General features: G+C 48.4%; 5 protein-coding genes across 5 annotated transcripts; all 5 read right to left on the bottom strand.

The window, feature by feature from the left end:
- Positions 1–879: 879 nt before the first annotated feature.
- On the bottom strand, positions 880–1,740 carry RhiXN_12218 (uncharacterized protein; the record flags this gene model as incomplete). Its single annotated transcript, XM_043332033.1, has 2 exons — positions 880–1,010; positions 1,086–1,740. 2 exons carry the CDS (start codon positions 1,738–1,740, stop codon positions 880–882), a joined length of 786 nt encoding a protein of 261 aa, XP_043186794.1.
- A 1,394-nt stretch (positions 1,741–3,134) lies between these two features.
- On the bottom strand, positions 3,135–4,788 carry RhiXN_12219 (uncharacterized protein; the record flags this gene model as incomplete). Its single annotated transcript, XM_043332034.1, has 3 exons — positions 3,135–4,176; positions 4,233–4,536; positions 4,617–4,788. 3 exons carry the CDS (start codon positions 4,786–4,788, stop codon positions 3,135–3,137), a joined length of 1,518 nt encoding a protein of 505 aa, XP_043186795.1.
- Positions 4,789–5,255: 467 nt separating this feature from the next.
- Positions 5,256–7,122, bottom strand: RhiXN_12220 (oxidoreductase family, NAD-binding rossmann fold protein; the record flags this gene model as incomplete). The annotated part of the gene is made up of 5 exons (XM_043332035.1): positions 5,256–5,774; positions 5,830–6,142; positions 6,205–6,388; positions 6,481–6,853; positions 6,940–7,122. The coding sequence occupies 5 exons, from the start codon at positions 7,120–7,122 to the stop codon at positions 5,256–5,258; spliced, it is 1,572 nt and encodes a 523-aa protein (XP_043186796.1).
- A 1,384-nt stretch (positions 7,123–8,506) lies between these two features.
- RhiXN_12221 (extracellular matrix protein 14) lies at positions 8,507–10,832 on the bottom strand (the record flags this gene model as incomplete). The annotated part of the gene is made up of 9 exons (XM_043332036.1): positions 8,507–8,820; positions 8,880–9,005; positions 9,055–9,122; positions 9,178–9,268; positions 9,315–9,426; positions 9,481–9,548; positions 9,601–9,768; positions 9,821–10,135; positions 10,778–10,832. 9 exons carry the CDS (start codon positions 10,830–10,832, stop codon positions 8,507–8,509), a joined length of 1,317 nt encoding a protein of 438 aa, XP_043186797.1.
- Positions 10,833–11,016: 184 nt separating this feature from the next.
- Positions 11,017–16,781, bottom strand: RhiXN_12222 (cytochrome P450 family protein; the record flags this gene model as incomplete). The annotated part of the gene is made up of 17 exons (XM_043332037.1): positions 11,017–11,095; positions 11,150–11,434; positions 11,488–11,569; positions 11,622–11,811; positions 11,871–11,884; positions 11,946–12,066; positions 12,120–12,235; positions 12,292–12,623; positions 12,675–12,807; positions 12,879–12,994; positions 15,589–15,709; positions 15,765–15,795; positions 15,856–15,892; positions 15,957–16,144; positions 16,194–16,205; positions 16,563–16,579; positions 16,655–16,781. The coding sequence occupies 17 exons, from the start codon at positions 16,779–16,781 to the stop codon at positions 11,017–11,019; spliced, it is 2,001 nt and encodes a 666-aa protein (XP_043186798.1).
- Between the last annotated feature and the right edge of the window lie 583 nt (positions 16,782–17,364).

Genomic DNA, 17,364 nt, shown 5'->3' on the forward strand with positions numbered 1-17,364 from the left:
AGCACAAGTACCTTGGGGGCTGTAATCACATTCTCGTACCCATACCAAATTGTTTGTCACTACAGCATTCTCAGTAACCGAGACCCGGAATGCAACGCGTGTTATCCGCGGGCTTGTTCTGGGCAGTACCGCCGCCCTCTGGAAAAATTATCCGCTTTCAAGCGAAGATTATACTCGGGTAAGGCTGAAACGACCAGAAGCAGTAACTACACCAGATACAGTTACTAGGCATAGCCACCTCTATTGGCTAAGCCGGTTGATACCCGGATGCTCCCGGTTTGCAATCCAACCCACAACGGATCAAAACATAGACCAGTCATACCGGCGGCAACGGGGCCTGGTGTAAAGGTGGCAACGGAGGCAAATACAGAAAAGCACCCGGTATCATTTGGGAGCACTTGGTGGCTCACTACCCGTCCTTTGATTCAGAACGACAACAAAGACTCCATTGGTTGTTGGATTGATTCGTCATTGCATTGGTGTATACAAAGGTACCATCAATGCCAGCCAGACAAATACACAAAGACAAATACAATATAATGCAGTGAATGCAAAAAAGCAGCAGAATTGCAGGGTTTCTAATCAAGATGAGGAATGCCATATCGATACATGTGTGAATGATGGAAAAGATCCCAAAACATATGAACCCCAGGAAACAAAACGATGCACAGATAAAACCCATAAAAGGAAAAGTCATAACGGAGAAATGGGCACGTGCCAGGATCCAAACCCCGCAAAAGCGCCCGTTGCAGGGGTCCAGCCCATATATGCGTGAAAATGCACACGCGCACCATTCATACCGTGCCGCGCATATAGATCAAGCAACTCGAAGTAAAAAAAAGAATAAGAGAAATCCCGCCACGCGGTGATAGATAACGATCACCGCCATGGCCAATCTACAAACGCGTTCGGGGAGACTTCAGGAAGACACATCCTTCCTTTGTCCTTTTCGCATTCGTCATGGGCACAAGACACTGTAGGTCTCCACTCGTGCTCGGCGTGAGCGATCCCTGTTCCGCACGTGTGAGCAAAACTGCACCCCTGGATATCACCATGACAGGTGTGTGTGTGGGTGTGTAACTCACGTTCATGGAACCCTACCGGTTCTGGTAATTTACGTCCTGCGGACCTGCGTCTGCGCCCTCGAGTGCGTAAAGCGCGCATAATCTTCATCCACGAGAGCGGGGCACAACACCCATTACGTCTTGTTGGAGTCTCGACAGAGGGGCGACGCTGGGAAACAATGACCGAAGTAGGGATCTGCAATTGGCAGCTTTTGGCAGCAGCAGCCGTGGTGGTGGTAGTATCATCGACTGGGGGAAACTTGTAGTTCCCGGTAGGAAGAGGAAGTCGATACTCGTCGAGCGACGGACGACCCTCAACATCGATACAGACATTAACCTCGACTTCCATGGGCAACGCTTTCCCAGCTGTCCTGTACGAAACCGGACTGCGTGCCCTTACACCCGGAATCGGCTCCGACTCCAACGAGGCGGTGAATACCGCCTGCGTATGCGCCAACTCGGCCGACGCCCGAGCCTGCTCGTTCTTTTCATCGTCATCATCGTTGTCATCTCCACAGAAATACGGTCCGTTGTGGGTGATATGGACAAACTGGGCCGAATCATCCTGTTCGAAACTCTTGGACGGGGAAAATGCTGAATGGGCCAGATCAAGCGCCGCCGGTCGCGGACGCCGCCTTTGGATATTGATAGGAGAGAACGGGGACCTGCGGACCATGACGAAAATAATAACACTAGTACTAGACAGTTCCGGCTCCCGAGCTAGAGAGAGAGAGACTTTGCCCAAGTAGGAGAAGGGGGATAGATTAGCACGAGCAGAGTCTGGCCCTCCTAATAACCTCTATATATCCAGTTTGCTTGCCCTCCTGCCTCTCAGAAGCAAGCACACGCCGAAACGGCAAATATAGCCGAGTATGTAAGAGAGGTGTTTTTTTTTATAACGCACGGAGGCCTAGGGGGTGAGAGGTCGACACCTTGCCCCTAGGTCTCTAAATACGTACCAAGTCCTTCCTCGTACCTTTCACATATAACATTCATTACAGCCCCCACCATTACACCCTTCCTGTGATGCGCAGCGTGGCATGGCTCGCCTGTCGGACCAAGGAAGTGATGGTTACCATGTGCATTACGTAAGGTGAACTACCATTTTAGGGCAGTAGGGGCTATAGTATTGGGTTTCGTGAGGCAGCCCCTATTGATTAACAGGGGGAGAGGGTATCGAAGCAACGTGAGATTAGAATGTACCTTTTTGTGTCGCACAAAAGCTTCGTTGTGTGATGTCGGAGGATGTGGCTGGGTTGAATGGGTTGTCCTCGGTTGCAGTTCAAACTGGGGCCGGACTCCACATTGGCCACTGAATAAGAGAGTCAGATACCGTCAATCTCGAAATTCAAACCTGGACGTTGATCCCAATAACGTCTTGATTGGGCGATTAGAGTATGTTCCGTCTTGGGACAAAGGAGGACCGAAATGCATATAGGTGGTTCTCGAGTTCTCCATTGAATGGGCTGTATCTAATTTGAGGGATGAATGCGCGTGACTTTTCAACTTCACATCCACTTTCGGCACGATGGACACCACCCCAACCTGGGCATTCAATACCTGCCTTTGAAAGATTGTTGAGTAGACTCTCGCATCTTGGCTTGACTGGTGTAAATACCAACCAACATCGGCGGAAACAGTATACAAACCAACAATTGGCACGAATGTAATACGGTGGATTCCCAAGCGATCCTAATGCAATACTTCCAAATACGGACCAACCAAACCATTGGGTGTGTGAAAAACTAATCCATTTTACTAAAGCTGCAACGGGGATAATACTAAACGAGAACGCAATGATACAAAGCAAAGAATGTTGTCAAAGGGGAGTGAAAAAAGAAGCAAGTGGGCAAACACAGTAGAGGCAGCTAAAACCCAGTTAAAAGGTATATGCACAAAAAAAGTTGAGTGAAGAATATAGTAAAGAAAGGGTGGTCCGTAGGGTAATTCACCAGAGGAAAAAAAAGTGTCCTTTTACAATTTAAACACGTTAGTCCATCTAGGCTAGGAAGCGGAAAAAAGTGGAGATGGAGCAGCTGGCATACGACGTCACACAGCAAGAAAAACAAACTACACATCCTTATCCAGATCAGGGTTCACGATCGCCAGACGGGGGGCAGCAATCGACACAGGAGACGCAGGCCTCTCAGGCTCAGACAACCCATCCTCGTCGTGCGTGGTGGCGTGCGTTGGCGGACGATCGAGCAGCCCAACGGCAGAACCCGAAGCTCGACTGGCAGACGATCCGTGTGTCTTGTGCGAGGCGGCGTAGGACGTCTTTTGGCGATATGAAACTCCCGTTTCGGATGGGCGCGTGTGGTGTGACGCGGTGGCGCTGCTGGCTCGAGACTTGGGCAGACCTTCGCGCGCGGCCTCGTACAGGATCTCGTCGGCCGTTTTGGTGCGGCTCAATAACGGGACGCTCGGTCCTACGCTCGGTTGGGGGCCGTAGCTACCAGCAGACAGACGGTTCTCGTCCGATTCGGCCAAGACCATCGGTCGAGGATGGGGTGGGGGCATGGCGGTGGGGACAGGTGCATACGCCGCGGGCCGGACTTCGCCATAAGGGTTGTAGGTATAGCCAGTAGCCTGGGCGTTGAGTGCGAGATTACCTTGCGGCGGAGTCTTGGCTTCGTGCGAGCCCCAAATTTCACTTTCATCCAATGGCATGGCGTTCCTCCTCTTGCGACGAATGTGCCAAGTAATACCGAATATCAAAATGATAAGGGCCACAAATCCTCCGGTCACTCCAAGCCCGATTGCAACTGCACGGCCATTCGAGCCCGAATTACTATGGCTGTTTCCTGTCTCGGTTTCGTTGAGGCCACCGCTGGGAGGAATAGAGCTCGTGACGAGAACTGTGAGGGTAGACCGAGATCCATCGGGGAGTGTGGTGGTCGAGAACGAGGAAATGGTGGTGAGCGTGCCCGTCTGAGATACGGTGTTTCCTCCTTGGTTGGTCTGGGGCGGTGTCGGCGTGGGGGAAGAGCCAGGATTGGGCGTGGGTGTAGGGGTGGGAGTATTGGGTGAATTGCCTGCCTGACTGGTGTTTTGGTTTTGCTGCTCAGAAGTCTGTGGAGTAGACGTGGTTGTTCGCTCGGTGGTGCTGGTTCTAGAACACCCATAAAAAATCAGGTCAAATTAGATAGCCGGGGAATTTTTGCTAACCGTGATTCGGGCGTCTCGGAGGTGCTGGGAGTACTGTGAGTCGATGTTGTCGAGGTCTCGACAGTGGTAGAGGTACTCGAAGTGGTAGGAGTGGTAGACGTCGTGGTGGGAGGAACAGTGGTACTCGTACTGGTAGAGGTGGTAGTAGGAGTAGTGCTCGTGCTCGTGGTTGTAGGAATAGTGCTACTCTCGCTCGATGTGCTCGTAGTGGTCGGTGTACTCTCGCTCGTTGTCGTCGGCCGAGTGGTAGTTTCGGGTGGAGCTGCAGAGGTTGGTGTTGTCGGAGGCGTGGTTTGGGCAGGTGCTACAAAACAACAGGCGGTAATCATCAGTCGGAATGCTCCAACATGGTTATCCGAGTACAAAGGCAAGTCAGATACCTACTTGACTCTGTTTCCTGTCTTTTTCCTAGACCATGACCCAACTGCACGTTCCACGCAACATATCCTGCAGTGACCAATGCAGACTGGCCCACATGATCCAGAACAACGATGGACTGAGAAGCGCTGGGAGCCAAGACGGTGCGAGTAAGAGAGTCGGTATAGATGTTGTCCATCACTTGGGCTAAACGGGAGATCTCTGTCGTAAGAACACTTTCTAGAGCCAGACAAGATTTTGCCAAGTCGTTAAAGCTGGGGTCGGAGCTGCTGCTACTGGTGCCGAGAAAATAAGAGTGAAAAGAAAAGTAAATGAAAACGAGTCTACGGTAAGATGGCGGGGAGCGCAAAGAGACAAAGCAGAAAGAAAGAGCGTGATAAAAAGAGCGAGCTGCGGGTGGATTGAACTTGAGGCGGTGCGCCAACTATAAGGGTCCAGACAACCGTCCCGGGTCCACGCTTGCTGACTCAGCCATCCCTCTCCATTTCGGCAACCCCGCACTGGATCCCCCCGCCGGTGCCGTTGGCCAACGAACGCTACTCATTGCGACCCATTCAACATGGGCTATATTTCTTTGATTAATGTGTGTTCCACAGTACTTTAGTTCACTATGCATCAACTCGCTCGACGGATGTAGCATTACATTCAGCTTTCAATTTCAATCATTACCCCTGGTCTCGCTTGATCACCCACTTGGTCATCCATGCTATTCTCACAGGCTGAGCTCCTCATCCCCTGTCGTACCTCTCTTTCAAACTCTTCAAATAGAATAACCGTGCCGTCCCGCCGAGCTTTCTCAGCGCAAAACACTGCAAGATGACTGCGCAGCACCTCGGATACCGGATATCCCAAGTCCCCACCCCCATCTCCACCATCATCTTCCCTTTCTCCCCCCGAGTTCCCTTTTTTAGCAAGCCGACGAGCCACACACCGCACAAACTCGCGCACAACACCCATATCCCCATCCCCATGCGCGTCCATCGAACTCGGCCTATGCCGCCGCGTCTCGTTGGTCCGAAAGTCGCTGGTCGTAAACACGTTCGAGTCACCCACGACTTCTCCGTGCGTGAGATGTAACCGCGTTTGTCGCTCGCAGATGAGCTTGGTGAACGCGACCATGGTGAACGATGCGGTCGTGCCGTTGGAAAACTCGATGTTTACGACCTATTCCAGTCCGGGTCGAATACATATGTTTGATTTGGGGATTTGGTAATCTCACCTGGTGGTCACAGACGTCGTTTGGAGACTCGTACACGCACATCCCGTATGGCCCGTCTTCTAGCTCTTTCATCACCTTGTCCTTTGTCACGGCGCCATCTACAATCGCGCTCACGGGCCACCCGGTATTTCCGGTAAGATAAATGCGCGAAGCACTATAGGGGCAAGTATTCTGCACCGGACAGTCCAAACATCGCGTAGCAGAACCGGCCTCGGCTGGCTTTTCCGACTTTCTAAAGTGGGTCAGCGAACCGAATGAGCTGAAGCGAACTGGTGTGGCAGGCGCGAAGAAATGACACAGTAGGTCAATGTCGCTAGATCCAAACAGTCAACATATTAATAGACTATTATTAAAAACGTCAAAGGGGGCTCTTACTGGCAACTCTTGGTCATCAACGAAAACGAGCTCTTTGACTCTTGGTTCCAATTTCCCCGGACGTAAGAATGCGCAAAATGATAATGTCCCACAGGTTCGACATGAACGACGTTGACGAGCTTTCCAAGACTGCCCGAAGCAATCACTTCCCGAAGTGCTTGATTATATTTGGAATACCTGAGAACTATGGCCCCACACACACACAAGTCCAACCAAGTGTAATTTAGACCACGCTAAACTCGGCTGAAATTTGGATATATTGTAAACGTAACGTACCGTGCGCGATTGTAAATATAATTCCAGACTTTTCCACCTCGTCTGCCATCCGAATGCACTCTTCGGGTGTAGTCGCCATCGGCTTTTCGCACAGGATATGATACCCACGTCGAGCAAACGGTATAACCACCTCTGCATGCATATGATCTTGAACCGTCACAACAACCCCGTCCACGTATCGAGCATCTTGGGCGTCTTTTCGACCGGCGTCGTGAGCATCGCATGCGGCCAAAAGATCTTTCCAGTCATTAAACACCCGATCCGCTCCCACTTGATGGTCTTGCGCCATGCGTTCCCGTGTTTCAGGACGGGGTTCGGCAATAGCGACTACAACACAATGTTTAGGATTGTTTAAAGCATACTGTCCATACTTCTACTCCCAACATAATAACAATAATAATAATAGAAAGAACATGTCATGACAAACATGAACAGGCGAACCAACGAAGAATTGCTCACTTTTCCCCGTTGGCCAGCACCAATGACGGCCAAACGAACAGGCGGCCCGATCGGCGGTGGTTCTTGCGCCGTTTGGTCGGGCACTGGTTCGGTGGCGGGGGCGAAATCAATATGCGGGTCGGGCTTTGCCATCGACTTGGCCGTGATGCCCATGGATTTGATCGTCTTTCGGAGCGAGTCCATGGTGACTGAATCGAGGTGGGAGTAAAACCAAGCTAGGGGTAGAGTCTATTTTATGTGTTCGTGTTCGGGGTCGCGGCCAACGTGGTCAGGTTGATTGAGTTCAGTTACTGGGCTCGGGGGTGTCCGGGCGGCTATGCTGTACGGAGGACTGGAAGGGGTGAATGACTCCGAGTTCGAGGTTGGTCAGTGTTGAAACGGATTTATTTCCTGTGCACTGTAGTCGGGGTTGGCTTGTCCAGAAAGTGCAGCTAAATCGTAGACAGTGTTGGCATTGGGCAAAGATCGCGAGCTTTCGCAGCTACAGAATTTCACAAACTTTGCTGAAGATTATTGAGCAGCGGGAAGGGTACGATTGACAATTAAGCTATAACTATAGTATCGGTAGACAGGCTTAAGGCGCCCAGAATTCACTTAGGTATACGATAGTAGTAAGACTTGTAATGCCTATCTAAGACTACATTTGCAATTGTATCAGAGTCACGCGCATTCGAGGGACCCATGTCCACCGAGTGTTGAGCATTACCACTGTACAATTTCTTTGAAAGGCACGCCATGTTCCGGAAAAGACAGAAGTATTGATTCGATATCATTCCTAACTATTCTTTGAGCAAAGATGAATTTTGGTTAAATCTGTCAACAACAGTTTATTAAGCTCAGCTATTTAGGCCTCGCGCCTCAGACAGCAGTGTGTGAAGATTATGCTTTCCAAATCGCTTATTTGAGTTCTGGTGCTGCGATATCTCGCAAATTATTGCGCCGCGTGCTTATTTACATCATTTCATGCCTGTTGTCATCTACTGTTCTAACTGAGATCTGAAACTTCGATCCCCGGCAGTTTGAATTCCACCACAGATCTTTTTATTGGGGTGTCTAAACTGCCACCCATATGACGTAGCTAACGCATTACGCGCGCGCCTGCGTAGCCATTGTGCCCCTGTGCCACATCGGTTCGGGTCCCTCTATACGCCCATCTCTAGTCTTTTCGCAAGATACATGACCGTCGCCGATAGCTATATCCTCCGATCTCGGTACACAAGTCAATCCGAGCGTCTTCAAAAGCAGCCCGGGAAGGATTTGTGTCACAACCACCAAAATACAACCAGTTCACACCCACCGTCTATCACGTCGGATGAATACAGGTGTATTTTTGAAGCCGTTGATGCCGACATTGACATAGGATAAAAAGGGGAGTATTGAGACTTCACCTCACATATTCGACTTTTCTTCTTAGTTAATAACTCACCTACTATGCTTCACTGTATTGCAATAAATGCCTAAACCTGAAATATGTATTCACATACGAATGGATTGACCTTTCGTAGACTTCTGAGCCAATACAAAGGCATCTAGTACAATGTTTCGGGTCTGGAGCATCTTTGGCATATTAAACCATATTGGCCAGAAGATACTTGACTCCCTCATATGCCTCAATTCCAGACGGAAGAATCTCAGCAGGGGGCAGGACAAACCCGCTACCCGACGACCCTCCACGTAGCTCGGGAGTAAATGAATACTTGATCTTTGAAACATCGTATGCATAGTCGACACTTCCGCCCGAGACTTGGTAGATAGTCGAACAAATCGGCCCGGTCTTTAAGGTTTTGCCATAGGGTGCCTTGAAAGCAGCCGCGAAACCTTGTTCCAGCTTTGTGTGCTCTGTCTTGTCAGCAGCGTTTGCAGAGCACGAGTATCCATATGCTGAAAGCGACCCCCGATGAGTACCAACTCATAAATTTAAACTTGACCAAGACACTTACGTCCCATGAAATATAGACCATAAGAGTGCCAGTCGACATAAAGCTTGGCCCCAGCCGCCGAGTTGGCTTTTGCATTGATAAAAGCAGCCAATCCTTTATTCTCGGGAGAGTCTCCGGCGGCAGCACCTGTGAGGTACGTTAAAAAGCTGCTGATGTGCATACGGTATGCACATACCTCTGTAAGTCTCGGAACACGAACTAGTAGAAGAACCCCCAGCAACGTCCCACTTCCAGGGCCAGTTCCTATGGAAAACCCCGTCAACAAGCTGTCATTATGGGAAGAGGGGTGGAGCAAAACCTGTTGATGTCTCGGCCGTAGCACGTTCCAGATGGAGGCGGCTGACGGTTCTTGCGCCACAATCGTTCGGTAGTCTGAGTATATACGAAACCTTTGCCTGTGTTAGTGGCTGCAGTGGCCGGGGGCTATAAATTTACCATCAGGATTAACGACAGGGAAAATATAAAAATCGTATTTGTCGACGTAACTCTTGATCGTTGCAGAGGTAGTATAGTTCGAAAGCAGACTGTATGCGATCTGTTCGGTCACCTGTGATTGAATTTGTGAGGCCCATTCGCATGAGCTTATACTCGATCGACCTACCATTGTGGTGATCCATTCACGAGCATGAACGGTTCCATGGAAAATGATCGCAGGTTTTGTCCCGGATCCTAACGAACTGTTAAATTCAATAATGCAGCTGGCAATTATTTTGCTCCTCACCAGAGCTCCCGAATATGTTGATTCCGGTAATAGGGCGTCCTTCATACGAGGTTCCACCCATAACAACCTTGGCATTGTTAGGGAAAGTGCTCACGAGATCGCTCAAGAACGTCAAGTGATCAGCGTAAGTGTGATAGCTAGTAAACCAGGCTGCATTGGCAAAACCAACTATTGGATAGGAGCGTCAGCTTGGGCTCTCATCTCCCGTCCCGCAACATACCAAAAGCATCCCTGTATGGGCTATTCATACCCTCAGCCTCCTTTGCAATACTAACGCTCAGATCGTCATGCATAGTAATCAACTGGGAATCGACCTGAGGGTTGATCTGCTTCAGGGCATCATGAAAAGCAGTTAATCGATCCTTGGATACTTCAACATCCACATGCGAAAAGGCGACTTTGGCCGACTTCCAGGTAGGAACCCCGAGTGTTGCGATCATATTGGAGATCCGATCCGTCTGCTCCTGATTTCCAGTCGGGATACGATAGACCTTGGTACCCGCATACGCTTTTCTCTGAGTAGGTGTGGATAATGCTAGAGAAGCGCAAGCAAGCGCGCATATAGTATGTATAAAACGCATAGTGGGCTATGAAAAAGATTCAGAGGACGAGGTTTCTTGTCGGTGGGTCCCCGATGGCCATAGTTGAATACCCCCCTCGATTAAATGGTGCCCATTCACCAACGAAAAGGTTTGGGAGAATTACTCTTCCGCATGGACATGGACGCTATCGATTTCTCGTGCCTTGACCGGGTTAGTATCGAACTAGCGAGACAGCACTGTACCTGGACAAGAGCTTAGAACCATGAGACAAGATAGGCTGCGAACCAGGTAGCTGAACGCTGCCCCCTGGGTAGAAGAATGTTATCCGTATGGCGCTCAAGAACAATCATATGGCCCAGCCTTAATGGAAGTGGTCTTAGATTGAGTGCCAAGCCCCGAAATTGGGAGTTAGGTTTGTTGCTGTTTATTGAGATATCCCTTTCAGGTCGAGTCCACTTGGTATATCTATGACTGGCACTTGCGATAGCCAGAGACCGCCGTAATCCGATAAAAGTAGGGTTCTTAGCGATCTCGTAATGCACACTGCAGTTGAGTTCGACTTCTGGAGCGACCCAGACCGATTTGTTCATGCGCCGTCCTTTGTCAGCATATGTTTGGATGATCGAAGTGCTTACTGAATAGGGGGACGGAAATGAGGACGTCGCTGATTCGTATAGATATATTCAACATCTGATAGAGTAAAAGGAGAACCCGTCATATTCAAGATCTGTTTAATTTACCGAGAGTGCATGGCTATTGTGGTTGTAAATTTTAACATTGACTAGAGCAATCCCCGCGATCCAAGATAACATAAAAAATACATGGATTTCGGTAAACTCTAAAATTCTATGCGAAGCCTACAGCTACATATTCTCTAAAGGGTGCTATTTGACAACAAATCTAAAGCTGCTTGGTCACGAGGAACAAGACTGCAAGGGAACGGAAGCGGATCACTTGATAAGACAGGTCAAAAGGCAGCCCAATCCTAGTCTTAAAGTTTTACTCACTATACCAGGTACGGCTGAAATAGCTTATGCATTTGCACAGATCCAGGGCCCCCAAGTTGCTCAACTTTTGAGAGCAGTTCCAAGCCGGGCTGTATGTCGAAAACCGACAGGATACCAGCGCACATGGTCCAAGTAGCATTGTTGGCTACGTGCTGTCCGGGACATACACGTCGGCCAAAACCAAAGATGTACTTGCGGGGATCGGGGTCAGGTACCGGCTTTAGGTAGCGGGACGGATCAAACGTGTGCGGGGAGGAAAAGTGCTTTGGATCGCGAAGCATGGCCCTGAACGGTGGCGGTTAGAGTTAAACCATAACAAGAACCATCTCGGAGCGCACCAGATGTTGGGATTGATGGTCGAATTCTTTGGAATTAGATATCCTCTGAGTTGGATATCCTCTGTAGTGGTATGAGGCAGACCTATGACAACTATAAACACTACTGTCACTTAATGACATGTGTGTGAACGCACCCAATGGGACAACGGGACAGAGTCTCATTACTTCCTGTAGTACCGCTTCTGTGTACGGCATATTTTCCCGATCTTTCAGTTCCGGTACCCGCTCTCTTCCAACTATACTATCAATCTCTGCTTGTGCGAGCCTGGCGGTCTCAGGGTGAAGCGATACCATTAATATGAACGCCCATATCAACCCAACAGTCTGGAAAAGTCAGATTCAGTATCAGAGAAGATGGTACCACTTGGAATAAGCAATCTTACCGTGGTAGAGCCTCCTAAAATAACATGCCCGAGATGTTAGAAAGACAGAAGACACACTGAGTTTTGTTGACGTACCTGTGAACAGCGAGGCCGCAGTCCACTTGGTCAATTCCATGTCCATGTCGGTGATATTCGCCCCTCCTTTGGCCTCGAGTAACTGCGAAGCGTACGAGGGATTTTCCGCCCCGCCATTACGCTTTAGACCTCGTAGTTAGATCGGACAAGAATTATAAAATCCAAGCCACCCACCACTTGTTCAAACACCGTATCAAACAGCGTATTCGCATACATGACTCGGGACTCCCTTCCTTCTTTAGCAAATGTCTGGAACCCCCCACCAGGGAACCAAGCGGGAAGATACCTCACTTGACGGGGAAAACCTATCAGACCAAATGTTAAACCTATATAAAGCGGAACTTACAAATGGGGAAATCGTTGACGAGAAAATATTGCGCCGAAGCCTTGGCCAAGTACGAGAATGCTCGATGCACACTGGCAAGGCTTGTGTCATCTTGGCTAGGCGTATAACCATAAGCCAGCCGCAAAATGAAATCGCCGACGATATCGCTAACATGCTTCTGGAATGACTTTTGGTCCTGTGAGATGCGTCTGAGTAGCTCAAGTGTCGAATCTAGGTGTTGTGGCTCGTAAGATCGCGCAGCTGTGGGGTGCAACGCTGAAGCCAGTATGCGCCTTTGTTTCTTGTGCCATTCGTCGTGTTGATGGAAGGATACTCCTTCTGACCATCCAAGGCTAAAGGTTCATCAGAAACCCTGCCACGACTGATTGACACGAGCCACCCACAGATCTTGAATCATGAAATTGCCTGGTCGGTTGGCACTGACAGATGCATGTTTCTCCAGTAGTTCAGTGGCCAATTCTATGCTGTTGATGGTAATGAACGTGTCGAATGGTGTAGTGGTAGTAATGATGTCCCCTAGGTACGTGCAAAGACATAGTGATGTCAGCGACATTCATCCATATGTGGCGACCAGAAAAAAGGTATACCTAGAGTATCTTTGTATTTCGTGCCCAGGGTTACGAATCGGTACGGCTGGCTAACGATGTCCTTGTTGCCCCAGAACCAGTGTTTGGGCGGAGAAGGAGGCAGTAGCCTGCTGGATCTAGCACGATAGAAACGCAATGATAGTAATACGGCTAAGGTCCCGAGTAATATGAGTGCCCCAGGACCTGGCCATAAATAAGAGGTAGAAAGAGGAGCAAGTGAAGACATAGATGATGATTGTGGGGATGAGTTGAACCAGGAACAACGGAGATGATTTATACTATGTGCGCACAATTAACCTTTAGGCCGTTATGCCATGTTGACCGCGTAATGAACTAAGCTTGACCCTAAGCCGAGCTTCGATCTCGTCGGCCATAACCGTGTGGGGGCTTACACATCACAGACAATAGGTTAACCCCACTTCTTGCGACCCAATTTAACGGACTTAGGGCCTGCCTCCCGCCATACCCTCCAGGATCGGTGCTAATTTCCAGACCTACAGTGTCAGCATTAATTACTTTGACTTTAGGCGACATCCCGGTGTGGTATGATAGGCTGGTAATAAACGGTTAATCACCAAAGAGAGTAGCCGTAGACCAAGCCGAGTATTGGTGGTGACCCACTGTTGTCTTGGAGTACCCTCCAAGAGCCAGCTGGTCAGGGCTCCAGCCCAAGAAAGAAGACAATGATCCCCATAGGATACCAACAAGCCTGGATATGTTCGGACCTAGCGGTGCAATATCGAACCGGGGAATCAATCCGTGTTCCACATTCCAACTTGATCCCAAAATGTGCTTGAATCAGACGCACCTGGATTCCAGCACTCGGCCGCGGCTTTGTGTTCACCACACGATTGCAGCATTCTTATTTTCAGATGAACTTACTCTTCAAGCAAACATTCGGCATCCGACGAATTCTCTAATAGTCTAACAGTCATGGCCAGTCATCGTAGTTGACAACTTGGGAAGATCCAAATTGCAAAATAAGGATCATCCGTGTGGCTCCGCTCACCTAACTTGACTTTATTTGTATACGTTTGCCTTACTGTAGCAGGTGGCGATCTTGGGGGTCTGAAAGTCTAAATCCTGTCATTTCCAAGGATATACAGAAATCAACAATTGACCACAATAATATATTCAAAAATATGAGTTCATATAAATTGCCAGAAGAATTGCCATGAATAATCATCTAAGATGTTTTTACCCGGGATTTTGACAGCAGTTTACCCACACATGGGTCGATAGTGTTTGCAAAAATTCTCGTGTCGGTGGTTACCATCTTGTCTAATGGGCTCAAAATCACAGAGACACAGCCAACAGCTTTACAGTAGTGATGAATCCACTGTTCCTGGCCATAAACGATCGGACTTACAATTCGAACCCGCATCCTCCCGGCGGTGCACCTGTGCCACCATATTAAAATCGATCAAATCATTCAAGAGTCAGGCATCCTCACATTTCATGTGATCGCATCCATCACCGAATTTCACGATCTAGCAATTTAAACTAGTCAATAAATGGGAAAATGCTGTCGTCTCATGATCATGCCTACCGGTGCTGCACATGAAGGACAGGGTTTCGTGTAAGCTCTTAGGTATTCTGCGGATGCTCGCTCATCTGCCCGCTTGTTCCGAGGAATGGATGCCGCCTGTACACTTCGAAGCGACTCCAACGCTGACCTCCTAATCCCAACGAGATATTGATATCTGGGATATGATCAAGGGATACATTGTTTCCATCGTGGATATGATTTCTTTAATTAAAAGAAACTCACCTTGATTTACTCGCCGAATCTCCCCACCGTTCAATATCTAATTCAGTGAAATTCTGGTGGCACCCAGTTTGAGGACAATTGACCCGCGTTAGCCCTTGAACACAAATCATGTTATACAAGTATTGAGTTCTGCATCCTGCACAGATAGACCGGAGGTGCGTGCATCGTGGAGTAGGGATACAAAGACCGCCATTGGAGTCATCGCTCAAGCATATCACGCAACTGTGTTTCCTGATATTCCCTACTTCAATTAAAGGGTCGTATCCGACCGCAAGCGGCCAACTCACGAGCTATAACCCAAAGGCCCTATCCATTGATTTGTATTCGAATTAGCTGAAGATTATCCGATATTGATTTCTAGGGATCAACCACATACTCGGTTCATGGTACCTGTCCATTTGAACGTTTCTGGTTGTTGCGACTGCTGGGCTCGGGTGATAGTACGACGAAACTGATAGACCCTCCAATAAATGGAAGATTCCATCACGGCGATCATTTGGGCTTGTAAAGTAACTCATTGTGCGCTATACAATAAGCAATGACTCCCAGCCTATACCGTTTTTAAATTATTTTCGCCGACTATTCCAAACGGCTTGAGAGAAGGAGCCTGTTGCCGGTGGGAGGATAGGTGGGTGTGGTCAAGCAGTCAAGGTGTGATTTCGATACATATATGGACCACAAAGAAGCCTCGTGGGTAATTCAGGTTGCTTGGGTGAAATGCTCAAGCAGGCTTGCTATCGAGATACGGATCGACCTGCAGGTGGCTGGCCTAATGGGGAAGACACTTGTGCGCCCAATGTATTCACGTGATCATGATAAGCATACCGCCGACTAGAAATTTCTCCCCTCGCTCCAAAAAACAAATATTGAGTCCAGGACTTGAGAGAGCTGAACAACTGATAACCGGCGCATACATGTCAATCTTTTACTAATCTCAACCTTTGACCATCGTTCTTGTCTTCAAACAAGTGGAATCGATTATCGGTGGGTGCATTTTGCAGTGAAGAGAGGTCCCAGTTTCCCAGAAAGTTTTCAACTTCACCACGAATCAGGTCGGTCTCTGTTCATCGGATTTGAGCAATACCCACCATAGAGTGTGCTAAATACGGACGTACCCTTTAAACCCGAATACGCATACACATTTAGCTATTTCACACGCCGCTTTCAAACTTTTGATTTTTGTGAAACAGAAAATTGTGCACTTACATGCGGCAAAAAATCGACGGCCGCTGTTGCACCATTACTGTGTTGTTATATGTTTTAGTTTCATGCAGATTTATCAGCTGCCCTTAACTTACTTTACGCACGGCCAACATATCATTGGCGAAAACCCCGACTTGTCATTGTCGATAGTGCCAATGCATATATCTTTTTGTTCTTGAGTATCGTTAATCGCCTTGAGCGTCCCTCTCGGCTGATTTTTATCAGAACCAGCTTTTTGGGCTGTGGGTAGCGTCCAATGAACAAAACCTTCCGCATTTGTACTCAATCGTGTCTGTTCACAACATGAGGGTGTGTTCAAGTGTCACCAATCGTGCAATTACCAACTGTCCTAGCTATAAAGGTGTCAGTCAAGGTGCTTGCTCCAAGATAGCGGTCAGCAAACTTGCCCGAATCTCAACGTGGGTCTGTGGGATAGTAATATTCCGGTTGTTCTATCGACGAGTATTGTTATGTGACAGACACTAAGAAATAGGCAAACATTATTACTAACCGATTGCCTCACTCCGAAAGCTAATCGCGCCGAGTAGAAGGCCGAGGCTGAAGCTCCCACTAGGGTATATTCCAATACTCGTCATTGAGCCCTCTCTTACAAATCATTTTTACACACCGTTTCCCCCGCTCATGCGTAAAACCTGATATAAGGGTGCTGAAATGAATGTCCATGGTGCATGAGTATGATTTACAATTACCTTCCAAGCGGTAGGATCTGAGGATCATGAATCAGTTGATGACAGATCAGGTTTGGCCCCTCATTACAATTTTCCGTATAGCTATAACTCACAAAGGTCCTTGTATAACTCATGAGGATCCGCCGACACAAAGGACAAAAGCAAAGTCGTATCTCGAGTTAAGTCATACGGGCGCGTGTAAAAGAGGAGCCTCCGAGCAATGCTTGGTAGAGAAGACATGGATTCTCTAGACTAGCCCGAGCGAGGCCAAATTCTTTATGTCCCCGGCACTCGAGTAGTGATATAAATTATTATTTGCACATATAGAGCCTAATATACAGAGCCTCTGATCGGATAGCGTGAGCGGTGACCTTGAATGAGGAAACTTCGAGAGTTTTTAGGGGTACGTAAACGGAGACCTGCTTGTGAGAAAGTAGATGGCCTGATAGCAAGTCCACTAGCCGGATCCCGGTAACCTGGACCCCGTGATATCTCCATGCGAAGAACCATCTGGCCGCTAGTTCTATGTGATCTTCGTTGAGATAAACTTTATCAATATCATCGATCAAGGTAAGTTACCACATGGAGGTCTCGGAGAGTTCAATTTCCTCGAGTGCACCATGGCGGAACTAGCAAAATAGACTGCTTTTGAATAAGGAACTTATTAAGTGCTTTCTGTATGCTGTCTGCTACGCATAGTAATAACCCCGCGAAGGGAAAGAGTCATGTATACAGTCATCATTGAGATGCCATAATGTCTCATTGCGTGGATCACTATGGTGCCTGATATCCCAGATTTTATTGATAGAATCAAACCTAGAAA

This window comes from Rhizoctonia solani, chromosome 15 (assembly GCF_016906535.1).
Source record: "Rhizoctonia solani chromosome 15, complete sequence".
Taxonomy (NCBI): Eukaryota; Fungi; Basidiomycota; class Agaricomycetes; order Cantharellales; family Ceratobasidiaceae; genus Rhizoctonia; species Rhizoctonia solani.